Below are 19,101 nucleotides of genomic sequence, written 5' to 3'. Positions count from 1 at the left end.
AATTTGATGCTCCCGACATGCTAAATATGATTTAAGCCGATCACTTAATTGGGTCCGTAGAAAACTGGATATATAAAAATCAAAGAAATAACGAAATAAGAATTAGGAGAAATTGATTTTGGATTTATATTGTATTTTCTAATTAATATCATTTTTTAATATATTACTTAAATAATAATAAAAAATTATATTTGAAAATTAAAGGGGTGAGGTTGAAATTGAGGGAGGGATGTGTTGTGTGGAATAATTGAATCCAATTGGGGTCAGCCAGCTAGGGTGGGGTTCTGCTCTGTCCCACAAAATTCAAAATTTAAAGGTTTGAAGCGGGAAAACTCTGATAAAAAATGAAAAAGAAAGCGGGATAGAGATAGAGATCTTCCCGAATGGACAAGTACGAAAAGCTTGAGAAGGTAGGGGAAGGGACGTACGGGAAGGTGTACAAGGCCAAAGAGAAGGCGACGGGGCAGGTGGTGGCGTTGAAGAAAACGCGGCTGGAGATGGATGAAGAGGGGGTTCCGCCGACCGCACTTCGAGAGGTGTCCCTCCTTCAGATGCTGTCCCAATCCCTCTATGTGGTGCGTTTGCTTTGCGTGGAGCACGTAGATAACAAGAACGGAAAGCCCCTTCTCTATCTGGTTTTCGAGTATCTCGACACCGACCTCAAGAAGTTCATCGATTCCCACCGCAAAGGCCCCAACCCCAGGCCGCTCCCCCAACAATTGGTTCAGAGCTTCCTCTACCAGCTCTGCAAGGGCGTCTCTCACTGCCATAGTCACGGAGTTCTTCACCGTGACCTCAAGCCCCAAAATCTGCTTCTTGATAAGGACAAAGGCGTTCTTAAGATCGCCGATCTCGGTCTTGGAAGGGCATTTACTGTACCTCTCAAGAGCTACACACACGAGATCGTTACTCTATGGTATAGAGCTCCTGAGGTCCTCCTCGGATCAACTAATTACTCTACTGCAGTTGATATGTGGTCTGTTGGGTGTATTTTCGGTGAGAAAGACTTCCTTTCTTTTCTTGCACCCGAAACAGCTTGTGTTTAGCCAAGTTTCTTCACTTGGGTTTTTTTCCTTTTGCAGCTGAGATGGTCAGACGACAAGCTTTGTTTCCTGGAGATTCCGAGTTTCAACAACTGCTGCATATCTTTAGGTACATTTTACTTAATTTTAGAATTATCAAAGCTTGAAAATATTGGATGCAATTTGGAAATGATAACTGTAGTTTGCGCAGAATGTCGTTTAAAGTTGAGATTATTGTGCTACATCATATTTAGGGAATATGAAATTGATCCACTAAATACAAAAAAACTAAAACTACGATCCCTCTTTATAGATGCGAGAGAGAACAAAGAAAGAAAAATATAGTTGTGGCTTGAGCTATTATCTGCCATCAATAATGGAGGTGTTCCTCCCATAGTTCTCCCCATCTTCATAGTTTGAGGATGGCTGCATCTCCTCGCAGAATACAAGGGGAATCGAGCAGCCTACAATCCGCCTCTGCATCCAATATCCCATTATTGAAACTTCTTCCTCAATCGATCTGGCATCATTACGTGGGTTAATCCTCATTCTTAGACAAAACTGTGATGCGCAAGGATTTGCCCAGGTATTGATGTTGTGGGCTGTAAGTTTGGTCCATGAGTTTTCATCTTCCTCAACACATAATTAACTCACTAACAAATATCCTAATACTTTCTCCTCCCATAATCCCTCAAACATGGCCATCAACAACTCAAATTGTTTACATCCTGCACCATTTGATCTCCTTGCTGGAGTGAATCCTATGTTCATAGGGTTGGAAGTTTTTGGGACCTGTATCATCTTATGAATTTCGGGGCAAATCCATCCCATGTTATATCTGGTATCCTCATCTTCACCCTTCAACACCCGTGTACAATTCCTCTTCCATACATATCACTATTGGACTCTATTGTCCATCCTAATTCCCTGAATTTCAAAGTACTATCCCTCAAAGCTTGGTAGCTCCACCCTTCGTACGGATTGCTTCACTTTGTTGCTGCCCAGCCGACGATCTTCACTTGCCTGCTCATCTTCCTCCACCTTTTGGTTGCTCGATTCTCCTTTTCCTATTTGAATGAAATCCTCCTTTCCTGTGCTTTGGTTATGTTGTCCCATGTTCCTTGATCAGATGGGACACTCCATTAATGTCTTCATTCCCAGCTGGTAAGTGATGGTGTAAGTGATGGATTGATGCATGGTCTCTATCGTTTCTTCTATTTTATGTAATTGATCCTCTATTTTTTATCCCTCTCCACGTGCACCAGCGCCTCCTCTCTGGATTATTTTTTGGCCTCGTTTCTTGTTGTTGTCCTGGTTTCTTTCTCCTCCACTGGATCCGGGGTCCAGCCAGTTGATATAAAAAAGTTCCTTCCGGGGTCCTGATTTTCAGTCTCATATAATTTAAATGTTTTTTACACAAGGTTGTAAATGGAGTGGGCGGTGGCGGGGCACCGCCTCAGCCGCCTAGGCGGTTGAATCTTTTTAAGTACTTTTTTTTATAGATAATCATGCAATATAATCATTTTTATATAAAATGTGTAATTAAATAATGTTTAAGCACAAAATATAATATCATCTAGATAATGTGCAATTAATAAAGATTCATCGTCATATTAATGCTATTATGCTAACAGAGTAATATAATTATTTTTATCAAAAAATTAAGTTAATTTTTTTTAATTATTTTTCTGACTGCTGGCGGCAGTCAACGGCGGGCGGGGCGGGCGGATTGTGTGTGGTGGTTGAGAGTGAAAACCAAAAATAAAATAAAGTTAGGTGTGTTAGGATTTTAATATTTAAAATTAGTTGACTTAGACTAGGTTTTTAAAATTGTTGACAACTTAAAAATCTTGACTGCATGCCTCGTGCGCCTGCTCGCCGCCTCAACCTGCTCGACCAGTCTGCTCGCCGCCTCGACCCGCCTCCCCAACGTCGTATAGCTTGGGCCGCCTAAAACACCAGCCTCATGCATAGACGGTGCGGTCGAGGGCCGCCCATCACCTAGGCGGTGCCTAGGTGGCCGTCTCGACCGCCATTTAGAACACAGTTTTTACAAGATAATGACCAAGTTCCTTCGATCAAAATGTCCTCAAAATCAAGAAGAATATTGATGTAAGAAGTATTATCCTCTCTCTGTCACTTGGAAAACTGCAAAACCCATTAAAATTTCACTACCCACTATAAGTAAGGAAATAAAGAAATCAAAATTCTAGTTAATTTTGGGAGCTGATTTTCTATATTATGGTCCTTTGGTTATTAAACTTGTCGCAGCTCGTTCAATGCATTATAGTATTTATGTTGTAATCTAACCATCATATAACTGTTCTATTTGGTGACTGAAGGAACACACATGAAATGCATGTGTTAAAAAAATATTTTGCCTATGGACATTTCTTCTACCTAGACCTAAATGAATGCTATCTTTAGTTCATATTAGTGGCCTCTTTCAATAAAAAAATCCCAAACTGGTCACCATCAAATTGTTTCATAAAAGTTTTAATTGACTTAGGATAGTGGCATCGTGCAGGTTGCTGGGGACACCAACTGAGAACCAGTGGCCAGGAGTTAGGTCACTGCGAGATTGGCATGTGTATCCACAATGGGAACCTCAGAACTTGGCCCGTGCCGTTCCCTCACTGGGACCTGATGGTGTCGACCTTTTATCGGTAAATTCCTTATCCTTGAACTGCTGGTGGCTTAAATTTTGTGTAGTATATAAATTAGTAAATTACACAGATTCCTTTCAACTTTCCAATAATATTGAAGGTCATAGTGATTTGATCTTTGAGTCTCTTGAACTTCCAGCTTTTCTTGTATTTTGTGCATGCATGCTTGTGTGTCTTTGGTCTAAGACAAATGATGGAAGTGCTCGAAGCTTCTCATATATCTTTATGATTGCTTTGCTTGAAAAACTGGTGCAATTCATGATTCATCACACTCAGTTCTTTGAATTGATTTTATATTCTTTTTAAGCATATCCATCATGGTTTGACCGTTATTCTTTTAATAAAAATTGTGACATGGGTGTTTATATCTTGTTTGGGCTTATGCAGAAGATGCTTATATATGATCCAGCTGACAGGATTTCAGCGAAAGCTGCTCTTGATCACCCATACTTTGACAGCTTGGATAAATCTCAATTCTGAATTGTTTTCCTTATGAAAGTGTTAAAGGTCGTCTTCATGCTTGACTGATATCTATATGAGTTTATTAGCACTCTTGGAAAGATTTCATCATCTTGGTGATATTTTCAACTTCATTACTATATCTGTTAATGATAATACACTGTATTATTTTATTGTTGAGGAGACTACTATCATCTTCATCAGTTGATATTGCTTTATGTAAATAGACCTGATTTATGCACTACGTGTGATTGTGTGATCATTATGCTTACTTGTGGCAAGTCCATCTAATTGGCCTTGCAATTTCAAGACATGGAAGGAAATCTGTAGTTCCTTTTATTATTTCAACGTCGAGCAGTAGAGCTAAATCAATTACAGTCATGCCTATTGAATTATGGTGCAATATAGCTATCAGCTAATCAGTAATTTTTTTTATCAGTTGAACAAGTACACTAATAAAAAAAAAGTATGTAAACATATATTAGGCATATCAAGAGGCGATTAGTAATATTTTTTAACACCCCATTCAATGCCATTTAAAATTGTAATTATGGTTCTCAACCTTTTAACTTCCCATTCATTGTTTTTTTATTTTTCCAATAAAGTTGTATTAATAGTTATTTTTTTGTTTGAGTTGGTCAATAATCTAAAATAATTATGCAACTTTTCTTTATACGTTTACCATAATAATTTATACGTTATCTTTGTTTCTCACCCTAATTCTTGTTAGATTATAAAAATAATTTTTTTAAAAAATTATAAACGATAATTACTATTCTCATATGATAGTAAAATTATCAATAGTAATGACAATAATAATTAAAAATATTTATGCTCAACCAATCGATTGTTTATATTTCATCATCATAACAATCTTTTTTTTTTCTCTTCCTCAATTAATTATGCAATTTATAATATGCCATTACCATCTGTTGGGTGCAATAATTGTCCCTACTTGAGAGAGTGATCGAACCGTGATGCTTGTGCTGCTGTGCGGTTTAAAAGATTTGAGTTGCACCATTACCACTAGCTATAGCTTTGGTAAAGCGGTAAGCACTCGGTCCTACAATTGGTATCAGAGCCAAGGTCACGGGTTCGATTCTCATTGATTGCAAGGATTGCAATTATTGGGAGGGAGATTGTTGGGTGCAATAATTGTCCCTACTTGGTAGAGTGATCGAACCGTGGTGCTTGTGCTGCTGTGCGGTTTAAAAGATTTGAGTTGCACCATTACCACTAGCTATAGCTTTTGGTAAAGCGGTAAGCACTCGGCCCTACACCATCGATCATTTAAACATTTTCTTTAATTTTCACCCTAATTCCTATTAAAAAACCTTAAAAATGTTTTATGGAAGATGATTAATGTTTATTTAATATGATAAAATTTAGAATGAGAATAATAATAATAATAATAAAATAATAATAATAATAATAATAATAATAATAATAATAATAATAATAATAATAATACTTAGTGAAACTATATCATTTATATATAATAATGATTAAAAAAACGTTTATTTAAGATGACTAAATGAGCAACTAAAAAAAGATGAATAAATTAGGATAGGAATTATTAAAATAATGATAAAAACTATGAACTAATATAAAATAATACTTTTTAAGATATAATAAGCTAAGAATTAAACAAGAAAAACTTTACTGAAGACAATATTTTCTTTATATTTTTGTCCTAATCACTCTCTACAGACTGTCTGCAAGTGATATGGAGAGAAGAAACTGATAATGCACTTGAATGCAATGCAATAATCATATTGAATGTATTATATTAATCACCAAATTAGTCATTGTTAAAAATATTGAAAGAGAATGATAATATTATACAGTAAAGAGTAAATGCTAAAAAAAAGTAGGTCAATTGTGAAACGGTCTCACGAATCTTTATATGTGAGACGAGTCAACTTTATTGATATTCACAGTAAAAAGTAATATACTTAACATAGTAGTACTTTTTCATGGATGACCAAAATAAGAGATCTGTCTCACAAAATACGACCCCTAGGACCGTCTCACACAAGTTTTTACCAAAATAATTGGCCAATATAAATAAACCAAAGATAATTATAGATATATGTTTTGGGTACTAAAAGACATAATTATAACAAGGTTTTAAAAATATCTTATATCGAACATGTATTAATGCTTGCTTCTGGCTAGTTATTTTTTTTAAAAATAATAAATATGGAATTCATCATAATTTAAACGTTAAACACAATTCTTAACTGGCACATTAATCTAAATCGAAATATGCTTTTAAATAGAAATTGGTCGGACTAATTAATCAAGAATTGGAGGTAGTGAATACGTGATCACAAATTTCTTAACCGGAGGTATTAAATACGTATATTGGTGATCAATTCCATCCTCCAAATTCCTCTTCTGAAAATTCAGAATCTTTGTTGTCCAAATTATAGAGCTACCTACGTACGTGTCTCTCATGAATCATCCTCCTGCATTTAGTTTCTTGCCTTGTTCTTCCTATATAAAGTTCAATGCACATGTAGATACACACACACACATGCTTATATTATATTGATCCATGTTCTATCTGCAAAATATATTTATATTTGGTTCTTTCAATTTCTTGACTTTTGTTCTTGGTTGCAATGCAATTATGCCAAGTTTATTCGTAACAGTAGGATGGTTATATGGGCTTATGCAGCAAAACTAAAGAAAACAGGTCGGCGAGGAGATCGAGCGAAAGCATGCAAATCTTGTCCCTTGAAGTTGATGGGGAAGAGAGAAGAACCCTGAGAAGCAGAATCAAGAGACCAAAATTTGATGATGATCATCACCACCAACTTGCTTCTCTTCATTCCACTTTCAAATTGGCCAAACAAGTTTGGAAGGTTCTTTTTCGTGCATGATATATATTTACAATTGGCAATACAGCGTGCTTGCTCTGGATTCATACCTGTATATAACATTGTGATTCTGTGAATGCAGGGTAGAGACAACCCGCAGAGTCGTGAACACAATCTCTCAACCATCGAATGTGGTCAGTCGCCATGCACCTCGTACTTGATCAGTAGTATACGTATGCACACAAACAGACTTGTCTATAAATATATGGAAATGTGGAGTGTAATTTTGTTTGATGATTGTATCAACAGAATGGAGAAGCTGTACAATTGATGTCGATGGTGCAATTTCAAATGGTTGGTTTCTATGTACATGTACACCTAACTTTTGATAAGTTGTGATACTCAGATTAAAAATATTATTAACTAGTATACCAATTGAAATCACTTATGCATCCATTTCACAGGTAAATCATCTACAATGCCAGCAAAGCATATACTCGAGCTCGTTCTTGATACGCTACAGAGGTTGCTACTTTTTTTTTTACATACGAGTAACTACATTGAGGAAATATTTCTCTTAAATTTGAAGTGTCTTCCTCATTTGTTTAATTTAGGAGAGACAGATACGAAATATTTGCTGAACCAGTTGACCCGGATGAGGTATGTTCAATACCTAGCTGGTGTGATAGAGTATATATGTTGATATAGAGGTGTGAACTTCATTCAATAATTTTATAATCTGAATAACTAACCTAAATTATTATATATATATTTTTAATAAGGCTGAGGATTACTATGAAATCATTAAAGAGCCTATGGACTTTGGCACCATGAGGGCTAAACTCCATGAAGGAATGTACCAAAACCTTGAACAATTCGAGGTTAATTCGCCGGCTTCTTCCCTCCTAAGCATATAATTTTCCAGTTTCCATTACCTTGATTGAATCAATAGTAGGATACTCAATATAATGAATCGTGTTCTTAGAGCATTTGATTATTAATGGTTTTCCGCTATGTAACGTCGCAGCATGATGCATTTTTGATACCAAAAAATGCAATGCATTTCAATTCCTCAGCCACCATATATTTCAGACAGGTAAGTTAGTGTGTATAATCTTTTGACAGCAATTAATATCCATTTTTTCTCGATTTTGCGTAGGCTAATCTGTGTATATATCTATGATATGCAGGCCAGCGCAATACATGAATTAGCTAAGAAGGTTTTTCATGTTCTTAAAACAAATCCTGAAAACTTTGTTTTGGAATTTTCTGGGGGGAGAAGAAGATCGATGAGAAAAGCTTTGAAGAGTCATGATTCAAAGAATTCAACAAGATGTCACATTGCCAAAACATCGGGTAGTGATGTGTCTTCTGCTTTAAAGGGAACTTTAACAATGTCCTCTGTTTCTGAAGGCCGGGTAATATGTAGCAGCACCAAGAAGAAAGGGAAGAAGAAAAGGAAGATCCCAACAAATTTCTCGACAGGTAAACGTTCGTACATTCAGTAGATGTCAACATCTTATTTAAATTTTGCAATACTAATAGATCATTAAGATTTTTGTGCATGTAGGTCGTAGGAGAGTATCCAATTCACGCGAAGGAGGAGCAACGGATAGGCGTTGCACATATTTGTCTTGGAAATCATCCGCCTTGCACAATGAGATTAATGATCATTCTGCCTGTTATACCGACTGTAAACCACTGATGATGGTTAGGATTCTCGAAATAACTTATGTTTTTCTTTTAATTTTATGCGTGCACCAACAAACTTCATGATGCTGAATTTTGATTTGATCATTCTTGTGTAAATAATTCTACTTATGTAGTTGAACGAGCATGGTGATTATAGCTACAAGAATAGTCTGTTGTCATTCGCGAAACAGTTGGGGCCGGTGGCGCAAATGGTTGCAAAGAGGAAGCTAGCGTTGGGAGGAGATGATGTAATTATTTCTGTGGCTTCTAATCATGCGGATTCCAATGCATTTGGAACATCATTGGGTGGTTGTCCCTTCCGCAGAACAATGAGTAAAAGAATTGAAGAAGACGGGGACGGTCGACCAAGATTAGCAACCTTCTGCCATAATATTGATATAATAACAACGAATAATAATACTCATAATAAGGGAGAAGACAAAGCTGACAAATATTTCAAAGAGTCGAATAATAAATTACAAAAAGAAGAAGAATGTGGTGTGGTACAGAGAAATGAAATTATCATCAGTGATGATTCCTGTTCAGCCATTAAGCGTCCTTCAGCTGATAGTTTCAGAGATGGTGCCAAAGACTGATCAACCGCGGCGGCCAGTAATATTAGCTTTAGAGAATTATCACACAAGAAATATAAAGAATGTTGATGCTGATCAGTCAAGAAACAAGAAAAGCAGTGCATCAGTATGGGGTAAAGATGAGCTAATATTTAACAAGAATACATGCACGCCATTAACCTCGCGATTCACATTCGACATTCCCTTTTTGAAAGCAAGGCTGCAGCAGATGCAAGGATTTTATAAATCTACAATTAGTGGTAGTAGACTTGGGAGTAGTATAGGTGGGTGAATTAATTTGAAAAAATGACAAAACAAAATGCGCACTGGGACTCGTTTTATGGAGCGTTGGGTCATCATACCCAGTTAGCAGTTTATTTGTATACCATCATTTCTCAGCATAGTTCCAATATGTAGTTTTATTCATAAACACATGCTATAATGCATTCCTCAATCTCAGAATCGCTTTTATGTTAGGAAGTTGCATTATTTGACGTTAATTCATTAGATGTTTTAGCAATTATTACACACATTCATCGTAGCAAACCACAACCATATTTAAAAGACACTAGTAGCCATTATTATATGTGTAATACAATGGAGGGAATCGGATATTGCTGATAATGATATGGTCTCTGACATTGCTGATGTTTCCTGCCCAACGTCAACATTCACAAGAAAAAACTAAAAGTGAAAAAAAAATTACTATACTATGATCCAAACTTTAACGAGTTACAAGAGGGAAACCAAAACATGCCATCTTCCAAGATAATTTTCAGTAAAAGAGACTAATGATTGATGACAATGGCGACACATTTCGAGGCGGTGGCAGTTTTGTAGTTGATAAGCCTAATGTGGTCTATCAATGTACGAGATATATAGATACACACATGTGGACAGACAGATTCACAAGTCTGGCATCAGCGAGGCTTAATGGTAGAAATGACACCACTAACAAGGTCACTTCCAGGGATCAGATCCATAGTGCCATAAGTGCTCCTCCGATCTGACAAGGTTGGAATTGAGGTAGATGAAGTTCCAGAGCTCGACATATTTAAGTTCAATTCCAAGGCCGTGTTGTCAGATTCCGGAAGCATTGCAAATATGTTTTCCAACTCCCTTACAATTTCCAGCATTAATGGCCTTTCCTTGGTCTCATCCAAAGAGCATCGGAGGGCTAAAGCCATGAATTTCTTCACACACTCGGAAGGGTATTGCCCCATACTCCTGTCGATGATGGAAAACATCATCCCACTTTGACACGCTGCATTGACCTGATAAATAACCGTAAGCAACCTATTAAAAAGCTAATCAAATCCTTGTTTAAAAAATATACATGTTTAAGTATTCCATCTTTTCTCGTTCATTTCCTGGAAGTGTTATGGATGGACAACAACTAATAACAGCATAAATAAAGGCTTTGGTACCTCTCTGACAATGTTTCTTCCATGAGATATAGGCTGCATCCCTGTTAAGAGCTCCAGGAATACAATTCCAAGGCTATATACATCGCTTTTCTCCGTCAACTTGTGGGTCAGGAAGTATTCTGGATCCACATAACCCTGCAACATCAAACTTCAGTTTTTCTATGGAATCATCAAGAGTTGTGAACTAATGCATCTTTTAACCGTACTAGAGTTGTAAACCGATGCATCTTTTAAGCGTCCGACAGTTATCAAAGCCTCAAGACATGAGATTCTACAGGAACATCACTCCAGTTATCAAAGCCTCAAGACATGAGATTCTACAGGAACATCACTCCAGTAAAACAAAATTGCTCCATAGTTTGTTCTACTCAATATGTGTAAACTTACTTTCAAAATCAAGAGCCAATCACATGTTATTAAAAAATAATATTGTTGAAAAGAAGCATTTGTGCTACAATATCTTGAATTTATGATTTCTGAAATGTACCATGGTTACCATGGTTTTTTGTTTCACAATTATGTATTTGAGAATTTCGAAAGTTAAGTCGAATCCGGAAATTGTTTTTCTATTTGTCTTACTGGTGTTCCTTTAACGTTGGTGGATATATGTGCAGTTGTATCTCCTTCAGCAGCTGACACAGGCGCAAGCCTTGAAATCCCGAAATCAGATACTTTGGCAGTCAACTTGGAATCCAACAATATATTGTTTGCCTTGATATCACGGTGAATAATAGGTGGATCAGCTTCCGTATGAAGGTATAGAATGCCCCTGGAAGCACCTAAAGCAATGTGCAATCTTGTCCCAAAACCGAGAGGTTTTCTGTATTTAGCTGTTAACAAAACAATTAATTAACTACAACTTTCAAGAAATTTCATACATGATAATTACTCATTCTCGTCTGATTTTTTTTATACATACTGTGATTAAAACATCAACATAAATCAAAGCCCTATAAAACGCAAGATGAAAAGCACTAAAGAGAATCAACTAAGTGTACCAAAAATCAGTTACCAGATAGTAGGTCATGTAACGAGCCATTGGGCATGAACTCATACACTAACATCTGAAAAGGACAACAGACTCAGAATATGTATCATGGTATGTGAAAACTGAGAGTGTACCAAGATATATATATTGGACCGAATAGCGGTGATATTGAGTCTTACCTGCTCTTCTTTTTCATCGCAATATCCAACCAGAGAAACAAGATTTCGATGATGTAATCGTGAAAGCATTTCGATTTCAGTGTAAAATTCTTTATCACCTTGTAAGGAACCTTGTTGTGCACGCTTTATTGCCACAACTGCACTATCTGCTAAAGCCCCTTTGTAGACCTTTCCGTACCCTCCTTGACCAATTTGAGCACTAACGCTAAAACTATTTGTTGCCATTTGCAAATCCTCGAAACTAAACGCCTTAATCCCATCCATTTTCATTGGAAGTTTTGGATCTGCATACAAATATTAATTATGTTTCCAGGTATTTAAGATGAACTGGAACAATGAGCATTGCAGTTTCATTGAGAACTTGGGACTTCCTCAAATCCAGAACTAATACTGCTCATTTTAAAGGATCGTAATAGTAACCGCAAATGTTGGAGGGAATATGGTTGTAACGAAGGTAAAAGTAGACTCACGTGGTTCCTTTTTGCCAACTTCGACTTGCATCCTAGGATGCAGTTTTCGATAGACAAGCAGTATGCCCACAAGCACGACACTTGCACCCAATATAGATCCCACCACAATTCCAGCCAACACTCCTTTACGTAGGCCCCCACGGCTAAGAGAAGGAAGTAACACTGTACTCCAAAGAGTTATCAGTATATCAAAATATTGAAAATATATGGTCAGGTTACAGAAAATCTAAATTGTCACCCCTCGCCTTTTCAGTCAGTTATGTTGATTCTGAAGTCACACAACCAAGGTAAATAAAAAATGCTTTAACTTTCAAAAACTACTTACCATCAGAATAAGGACCCTCGGCAGTGAAACCAAGTAAATCATAAGGGCCGAATGTGTCGTTTCCCGGTATGGTGAAGGTCGCAAATGTCTCTGCTATTGCTAGAATCTCATCTGAACTAAAGGCGTATATATTAGAATCATTGGTGTCCTCGGGAAAGAAGAGCAGGGAAATTCTTAGCCTTGGACCTGGTTCCCACTGGACGGATTCAACATAAAGCTGGTACTGATGCAATGTTCGATTTGGTTTTGGATACACATTAGATGCTATGAAGTAATGGAATTGTTCACGATATGGAAGGAAAATGGATATGCTAGGACTTCTGAGTTGTAGTTCGACACCAAAAGGTGCTGCACAGAAGCATTTATTTGGTAAAGTTGGTGCATATTTATAGTAATTGGGACAATCCTCGGGTTTACAAGTTAACACTGGCTTCTTCAAGTACTCTGTCTTTGCATCAGTTCCATAACCAGGTCCACAAAACAGGCTGATGTTTTGTTTGTTTGCAATATCACAAACAGGATTTCCATTAAGCCTAAAATTTGATTGTGGAGTCATCAGTCAAAAGAAACAGGGAACAAAACAAACATACCAAATTTTGAGCTATCCTCTAATTTCAAATGAAATTTGTTCAAGGAGAAACTTGAGACAGTCAAGTTGGCTTAACAACTGAGTTAAACTACTAAGCTTCGCAATATGGTAGGTGTAGGTGATTATCCACCCAAGTTAAATTGTAGTTAAAAAATTATATATTTGGAGAACAATGTTATATCTGTTGGGTAAAATGTTTTGTCTTGGTTTAATCTAGATAAGAGCTATGATATTGCTCCGTACCCTTGCTCATAAAACATAATGCAATTACTGTTCATAGGAGGAACTGATCCTCACGTAACATAAATATTTGAGCACGAATTAGACATACCGAAGTGTAACGTTTGAAGGAACATCAAGGATGCCTGAAATATCGGACAGTAAATTATCTTCAAAATTTCTGCAAGAAACAACAAATTAAAACTAGATAAGGTTAATGTAGGATTTTTTATGTAGTAGCAGGGAAACCTTAGAGATGGTGAAACTTAAGAGAGTGACTGTCTAGATGAATACATGGGCATGACACAACTCATTTGGGGCTGGAATTTAACACATACATATATACCATGTCAAAGTTTTCGATTAACCACATTGAAATTAAAGACTCAGAAAGCTTTTTGACATACATATCAAGTCTTGTTTCTGAACTGAAGGTTATATTCTTCCAAATAGTGGTTGGCAGAGATCCACTTAAAGAATTGTGATCCAGATACCTATATTAAAACAAGATGATCAGAGATAATGTGAATAAACATCATTTGAAAATGAATGCTACATACATACTTTTGGGAGAATCATAGTAGATAATTTCCTTACAATGTCTGGAGATTGGAAAACCCAGATAAATTGGAAGAAATCGACCCATTAAGCTCGTTCTTGGACAGAATACTGAAAATATAAAAGGTTGTGTCACAAATTAGCTAGTCACTCACATCAAGAGGGAGCATTTAGGAGTTACTCACATGGTAGTGATACCATCCGATAGCCTATTTGAGGGTATCTCTCCAGTAAGTTTATTAATGCTAAGATCCCTGTAAAATAAACACCATGAAACTAGAGGCACTAAAGGGACTATAGATCATATGACCAATTATCTTGAATTTTAATAGAAATAAATTTTTTTTTGAGGTTTTCGTGTTTTTTCTTATAAGATGGTAAAGATTTTCAATAATTTGAAGAACTGGTAATCTTATCCAATCAAATTAATATTTGAGATTGAAAAAGCTTCTCAACCGCAATGCTCCAAGTCGGTTAAATCATGGTATATATAAAATTTCTTCGATATGGAGTAGTCTAAGTTGGCTTATTCATGGTGGACAAATATGTAACGTATGACTTGCAAACTTAAGAAGTTATCATCTTTGGAACACTACATGTTGCCAACGTGGACATGTTCGACACCACGTAGACATTCAGGTGAAAAATGACTAAGAGTGAAAATAAATGGAACTTGCTAGATTAAATATTCAAATTAAAAATTTTTATGACTACAGATGAGAAATAGACATTTTCAAGACCAAAATTGAGATTCTTCCCCCAATTATGCACGTCAAAACTTCACAAAAGTGCTTGGAAAATCTCTGAAGAAACATTTTGGAGGCTACGAAAAGGTTACTTCAGTTTGACGAGATTTTGTAATCTTGCCATAAAAGGAAAAAAAAATGACAAAAATTCTTTTCTAGAATATCTATAGTGATCAATCAAATTTGATAGTATGGTCATATTGAAGAAGATAGAAAGATTGTAGAAAAAGTGTTGAAGAGCTTATCAGCAAAATTTAAGAAAATTGTTGTTTAGATGAATTCATGAGTTCTTTAGAAGCACACGTGAAATGAATAAGCTGATTTAGCAATCAAAACTTGGAACAAACTTTTTAAGTGAAGGCTAATATTCTAGAGCACCAAAATTAGAAAGATCGTGATCTACATGAAGAAAATAGTAATTTTTTGCGGTATCTGTCCGATTCAAAGTCATTTTGTTGCTGCCAAGCGAATAGTATACGTACGTTATATGCAAGGAACAAGAGTAGATGACATCAAATGTGCTAAATAAAATGTAAACAACCTAATTGGCTACATTAATAGTGACTAGGCTAGATCAATTGATAACAGGAAAAACACAACGAGATGCACATTATATTGGTGTAAAGCGAATTTCTTGGAAACACAAGACAATTGCGATTTCATTCATATGGCGGGAAGGCTAATGTCACATGCTCATTTAATGTACCATATGCATGTAGTTTTTTTTCTTACCAAGTATATATTACAATTTCATCATAGATTTGAAGCTTAGTTTATTATACTGTATTCCATGGTACTCAACAATACATAAATCTTTATAACTCCTCCATGCATGCAGCAAATACAGAGACTTCTATTCAAAAGTATTATTTCTAAGGGAAACTTACAGACGTACAAGTAAAGAAGATTTCTCATGGCGGTAAGATCAGGTATTGTTCCTTGCAGACTACAGTTCCTTAGACTCCTGTTAAAATGAAATGAAATTAGCAAGACCTTTTCAGTGAGGCCGGGTAATAATATTGTATAACCTTGGCAAGTAGAGATTGGTTTGCTGCGCCACTTCAAGAATGCATTGATTCCGGTTAACAGGTTTTTATATATGAAGAAATAAATATAATGATCTATTTGCAAACTCACCTGTATCAAAAGGAAATATCATAATTTTATGTTTGCTTCATTGTGATTTTTGTCATTTAAGTAATCAAAATTCAGTCTTAATCTGCTATATATATATATTTTTTTTGCAATTTTAGTCATTTTTTTTTGTGGGAGTGTTAATATGACACTGACTATTGTCGACGTATTTGACACTATGATAGCACTCCCACGTTTAAAAAAAGACTAAAATTGCAAATAAAATGATTCAAACTAAAATTTGAAACTAAGATGTTTATTGAAATTTTCCATGTATCAGAATAGCAAAATAACATCTACATTCAGGATGAACGAGCTAGTGATGCAAGCACACTTAAGGGCATGATTTCATCAAAAAATTTCATGATAATGATTTGTTTTTTTTTTTTAAAGGAAAGGACATACAACTTCCTGAGCTTGGTCATGTTGCTATAAGAATCTGGAATCACGCTTCCAGCAAAGTTGTTATTATCAAGTTGACTGCAATAAAATAAAAATTTGAAGTCAATAAGAAATTAATTAGGTCATGCTGCTCTGTATATCAGAAGCAGAAGATGACATACAGAATCGTGAGGCTACGCATTAGTGCAAACTGCGGCGGAAGATACCCAGATAGATTGTTATTATCTAGCAGGCTGTCAACATCATAACCCACAAAATCAATCTGTAAGCATGTATCTAATGATATATATGGATAGAATGGATGAAATGTGTGAAGGGCTTACACGTGTTTTAGTAGAGGAAGCGTAGAAAGCTCTTGTGGAAGCTGACCGCTGAAATTATTGTCGTTCATGTGGCTAAACAAGTCACCTATAGCGGTAAGTGTGGAGAGTAGGCATGTTACAAAATCACATCCTCTGAGTTGAATAAGAAAATATACTTACAAATGCTGAACTTTGTCCAAATTTGCAAATGACTTGGGGATAGGTCCAGATATAAAGTTCAAGTCTAACTGAAACTTTGTCAAGTTGGGAAGATAACCAAGTTCATCTGGTAAAGGACCAGATATTTGATTCCCACTTAGAAGCCTAAAATGCAGACATTAGTTGTATCATGTCTCTTGGGCTAAAAATAAAATAAAATGCAATAAAAAGGGATTCATCATAATTAAGAAAAGCCACGGAAACACGCATATTGAATTTATAATAGTACTGTTTTGGCTGGATCGACGTCTAAATGATGTGAAGAGGAACTAGCTTGCGTAGTTTCAAATTATCATGGTCTCGTACGTCTCATCTACATCTTTTTTAAAATTTTCTTTCTGGGGCAGGGGCCGGAATCAGAACGTGGTTGGTTCTTTAATTCTTGTGTATTGTAAACTGGAGAACAATTGGCGGGTTGCTAGCTTTAAGTTTTGGGAGTTCATTTTTACTGAAGGATGGACAATCAAAGATACATGAAATTTGAAATCAAACATACAGGAGCTGTAGTGCCTTAATATTGCCAATCTCCTTTGGTATGCTTCCTCTAATATTGTTCCACATGAAGTCCCTGGTACATGCAAACATCGCTTGTAATGTCAATGAATTTAGCACTGATGAGTGAACGGTGCTAGCTAGGCACAAACAATTTATTAAGAACATAAAACAAACAAATACAAGTGGTGGAGAACGGACTAACAAAATTTTTGTATTCAGTAGCAGCCCAAGCTCTGGAGCTAATGTTCCAGAGAGATTCATTCTCATCAATCGCCTGAAAGTTACATATTCGGGAGATCAGAGGGAGGGTAACGAAACCTATTATCAAAAACTCAAATATAAACACGCATAACTCTTTTTTTATCTTTTTTTATGTGCCGATTTTCTTATTATTAAAATTACACGCAATCATAAAATTAGCCTAAAAAATGTAATCAGTCATTAACATTTTAAACCTGATATAGTTAAGCAGTAACGTGAAAATTGTTACAAGAGATCCTTGAAAGTAGAACAGTTTCAAAGTTGATATATAGTAACTAATTAAAGGGATAAAAAATCAAGAAGAAAATAAAATTAACCACGTACAGTTCTTGGACGTGCATGAAACCATCAGTTTGATTAAGAAAGCATTTCACCCCAGTCCAATGTGAGTTACATGGATCGTGCTTCTGGCTCCAATTTAGATACTTGAAGTTGTCGTTCAATTTACGACGAACTCCCAGTAACGCAGTCACTGCAGCGGATCAGAGGCAGGCTTAGTTTATATGAAGTTAACTAGAATACAATGGCAAAGACAATCAGAGCAAAACAAATCATGATAACCTTCATTTGGATCAGTAACTTGTCCATAGGCAAGTGGAGAAGACCACCAACATAATGAGATAGTCGTAAGAAATATCCCCACAACCCATACTGTTTTCTCATCCATTCGCATAACTGTATTGTATGCTCACACAATCTGAAAACGGAATTCTACTTCATTGTGATTGATGAAAAAAGAACAAATGATTCGAGTTATTTTTATTTCCTAGTCAGATTATTATATATATTGAAGTCCAAGTGGTAGCTAGGAATATTGCATATGGCGATAAACATGTCCAAGTTGCTAGTGGACTTGGGGAGCTAGTCAAAAGATTTGAGGAAATCAATTATTATAAATAATAAACAATTGTTAAAAGTGTGTCGAATGTGAAAAGGTAATTTGGTGCTTATGCAGATAATAGAGAAGAAAAACAAACAAACAAACAGAAGCACTGGATCAACAATTGCTTCCATCCAAGGAATCGACAATCGACTCCCGATTCAGTTCGGCAATTACCAAAATATATTCTCCAACAACGTAACTTGGCGATTTAATTAATGAAAACAGTCTTATCACCAAAAAAATAATAAAAAGTTGAAGGTTTCCTGAGGCGTAAGCATTAAGCATCGTTCAAATTTAATGACTTCTGCATGATTAGTATATACTCACTAATTACCAAGTCCACAGGTCTTTGACAACTGCTGCGGCTGACCATTCATAAGTTTGTCGATGGGTTTATTATATTATATATAATCCCATTTTATTTATTTATTTCTTGGAACAAACGAAAGAGAAAACCTTATTTTTAATCCATATATTTATCGTAGGATTGACTTTGAATAATGAATTAATAAGTAATCATTTTGCTGAGTACATGGATTAGTTATCCCATCATTGTTTGTTGAGGTGATGACTTACATTTAGTACTATAGAGTTTATAAGTCAATTTATTTTATTTTTCTTTTTTGGTGCTGCCCACACTCCTCTTTAATTATTTAATTGTTCAAGTA

General features: G+C 35.8%; 3 protein-coding genes across 3 annotated transcripts; 2 read left to right on the top strand and 1 right to left on the bottom strand.

Moving 5' to 3' along the window:
* The first annotated feature begins 279 nt into the window (after positions 1–279).
* Positions 280–4,315, top strand: LOC140826273 (cell division control protein 2 homolog C). The gene is made up of 4 exons (XM_073188484.1): positions 280–996; positions 1,083–1,152; positions 3,550–3,688; positions 4,076–4,315. Exons 1-4 carry the CDS (start codon positions 384–386, stop codon positions 4,166–4,168), a joined length of 915 nt encoding a protein of 304 aa, XP_073044585.1. The 5' UTR covers positions 280–383; the 3' UTR covers positions 4,169–4,315.
* A 2,523-nt stretch (positions 4,316–6,838) lies between these two features.
* On the top strand, positions 6,839–9,625 carry LOC140828222 (uncharacterized). The gene is made up of 10 exons (XM_073191208.1): positions 6,839–7,017; positions 7,115–7,166; positions 7,282–7,326; positions 7,437–7,497; positions 7,587–7,632; positions 7,755–7,853; positions 8,000–8,068; positions 8,163–8,457; positions 8,543–8,682; positions 8,799–9,625. Exons 1-10 carry the CDS (start codon positions 6,874–6,876, stop codon positions 9,258–9,260), a joined length of 1,413 nt encoding a protein of 470 aa, XP_073047309.1. The 5' UTR covers positions 6,839–6,873; the 3' UTR covers positions 9,261–9,625.
* Positions 9,626–9,785: 160 nt separating this feature from the next.
* On the bottom strand, positions 9,786–18,389 carry LOC140826272 (probable LRR receptor-like serine/threonine-protein kinase At1g06840). The gene is made up of 20 exons (XM_073188483.1): positions 18,112–18,389; positions 17,875–18,022; positions 17,492–17,563; positions 17,291–17,362; positions 16,756–16,899; positions 16,597–16,668; positions 16,435–16,506; positions 16,277–16,351; positions 15,633–15,701; positions 14,177–14,245; positions 14,031–14,102; positions 13,841–13,927; positions 13,546–13,614; positions 12,626–13,158; positions 12,301–12,462; positions 11,831–12,114; positions 11,676–11,727; positions 11,243–11,493; positions 10,664–10,798; positions 9,786–10,510 (listed from the first exon to the last, which is right to left on the bottom strand). Exons 1-20 carry the CDS (start codon positions 18,221–18,223, stop codon positions 10,157–10,159), a joined length of 2,904 nt encoding a protein of 967 aa, XP_073044584.1. The 5' UTR covers positions 18,224–18,389; the 3' UTR covers positions 9,786–10,156.
* Between the last annotated feature and the right edge of the window lie 712 nt (positions 18,390–19,101).

This window comes from Primulina eburnea, chromosome 3 (genome assembly GCF_022965805.1).
Source record: "Primulina eburnea isolate SZY01 chromosome 3, ASM2296580v1, whole genome shotgun sequence".
NCBI lineage: Eukaryota > Viridiplantae > Streptophyta > Magnoliopsida > Lamiales > Gesneriaceae > Primulina > Primulina eburnea.
Note: the sequence above shows the minus strand (reverse complement) of the source record. Positions and strands in the feature narration are given on the sequence as shown.

Coding starts and splice junctions, on each gene's coding strand:
- LOC140826273 (XM_073188484.1), top strand. CDS start 384: ATGGACAAGTACGAAAAGCTTGAGAAGGTAGGGGAAGGGACGTACGGG. Junction 997..1,082: donor GTCTGTTGGGTGTATTTTCG/GTGAGAAAGACT, acceptor TTCCTTTTGCAG/CTGAGATGGTCAGACGACAA. Junction 1,153..3,549: donor CAACTGCTGCATATCTTTAG/GTACATTTTACT, acceptor GGCATCGTGCAG/GTTGCTGGGGACACCAACTG.
- LOC140828222 (XM_073191208.1), top strand. CDS start 6,874: ATGCAAATCTTGTCCCTTGAAGTTGATGGGGAAGAGAGAAGAACCCTG. Junction 7,018..7,114: donor TGGCCAAACAAGTTTGGAAG/GTTCTTTTTCGT, acceptor CTGTGAATGCAG/GGTAGAGACAACCCGCAGAG. Junction 7,327..7,436: donor CGATGGTGCAATTTCAAATG/GTTGGTTTCTAT, acceptor TCCATTTCACAG/GTAAATCATCTACAATGCCA.
- LOC140826272 (XM_073188483.1), bottom strand. CDS start 18,223: ATGCGAATGGATGAGAAAACAGTATGGGTTGTGGGGATATTTCTTACG. Junction 12,115..12,300: donor AGTTGGCAAAAAGGAACCAC/GTGAGTCTACTT, acceptor ATTTGTATGCAG/ATCCAAAACTTCCAATGAAA. Junction 11,494..11,675: donor GTTACATGACCTACTATCTG/GTAACTGATTTT, acceptor TTTTGTTAACAG/CTAAATACAGAAAACCTCTC.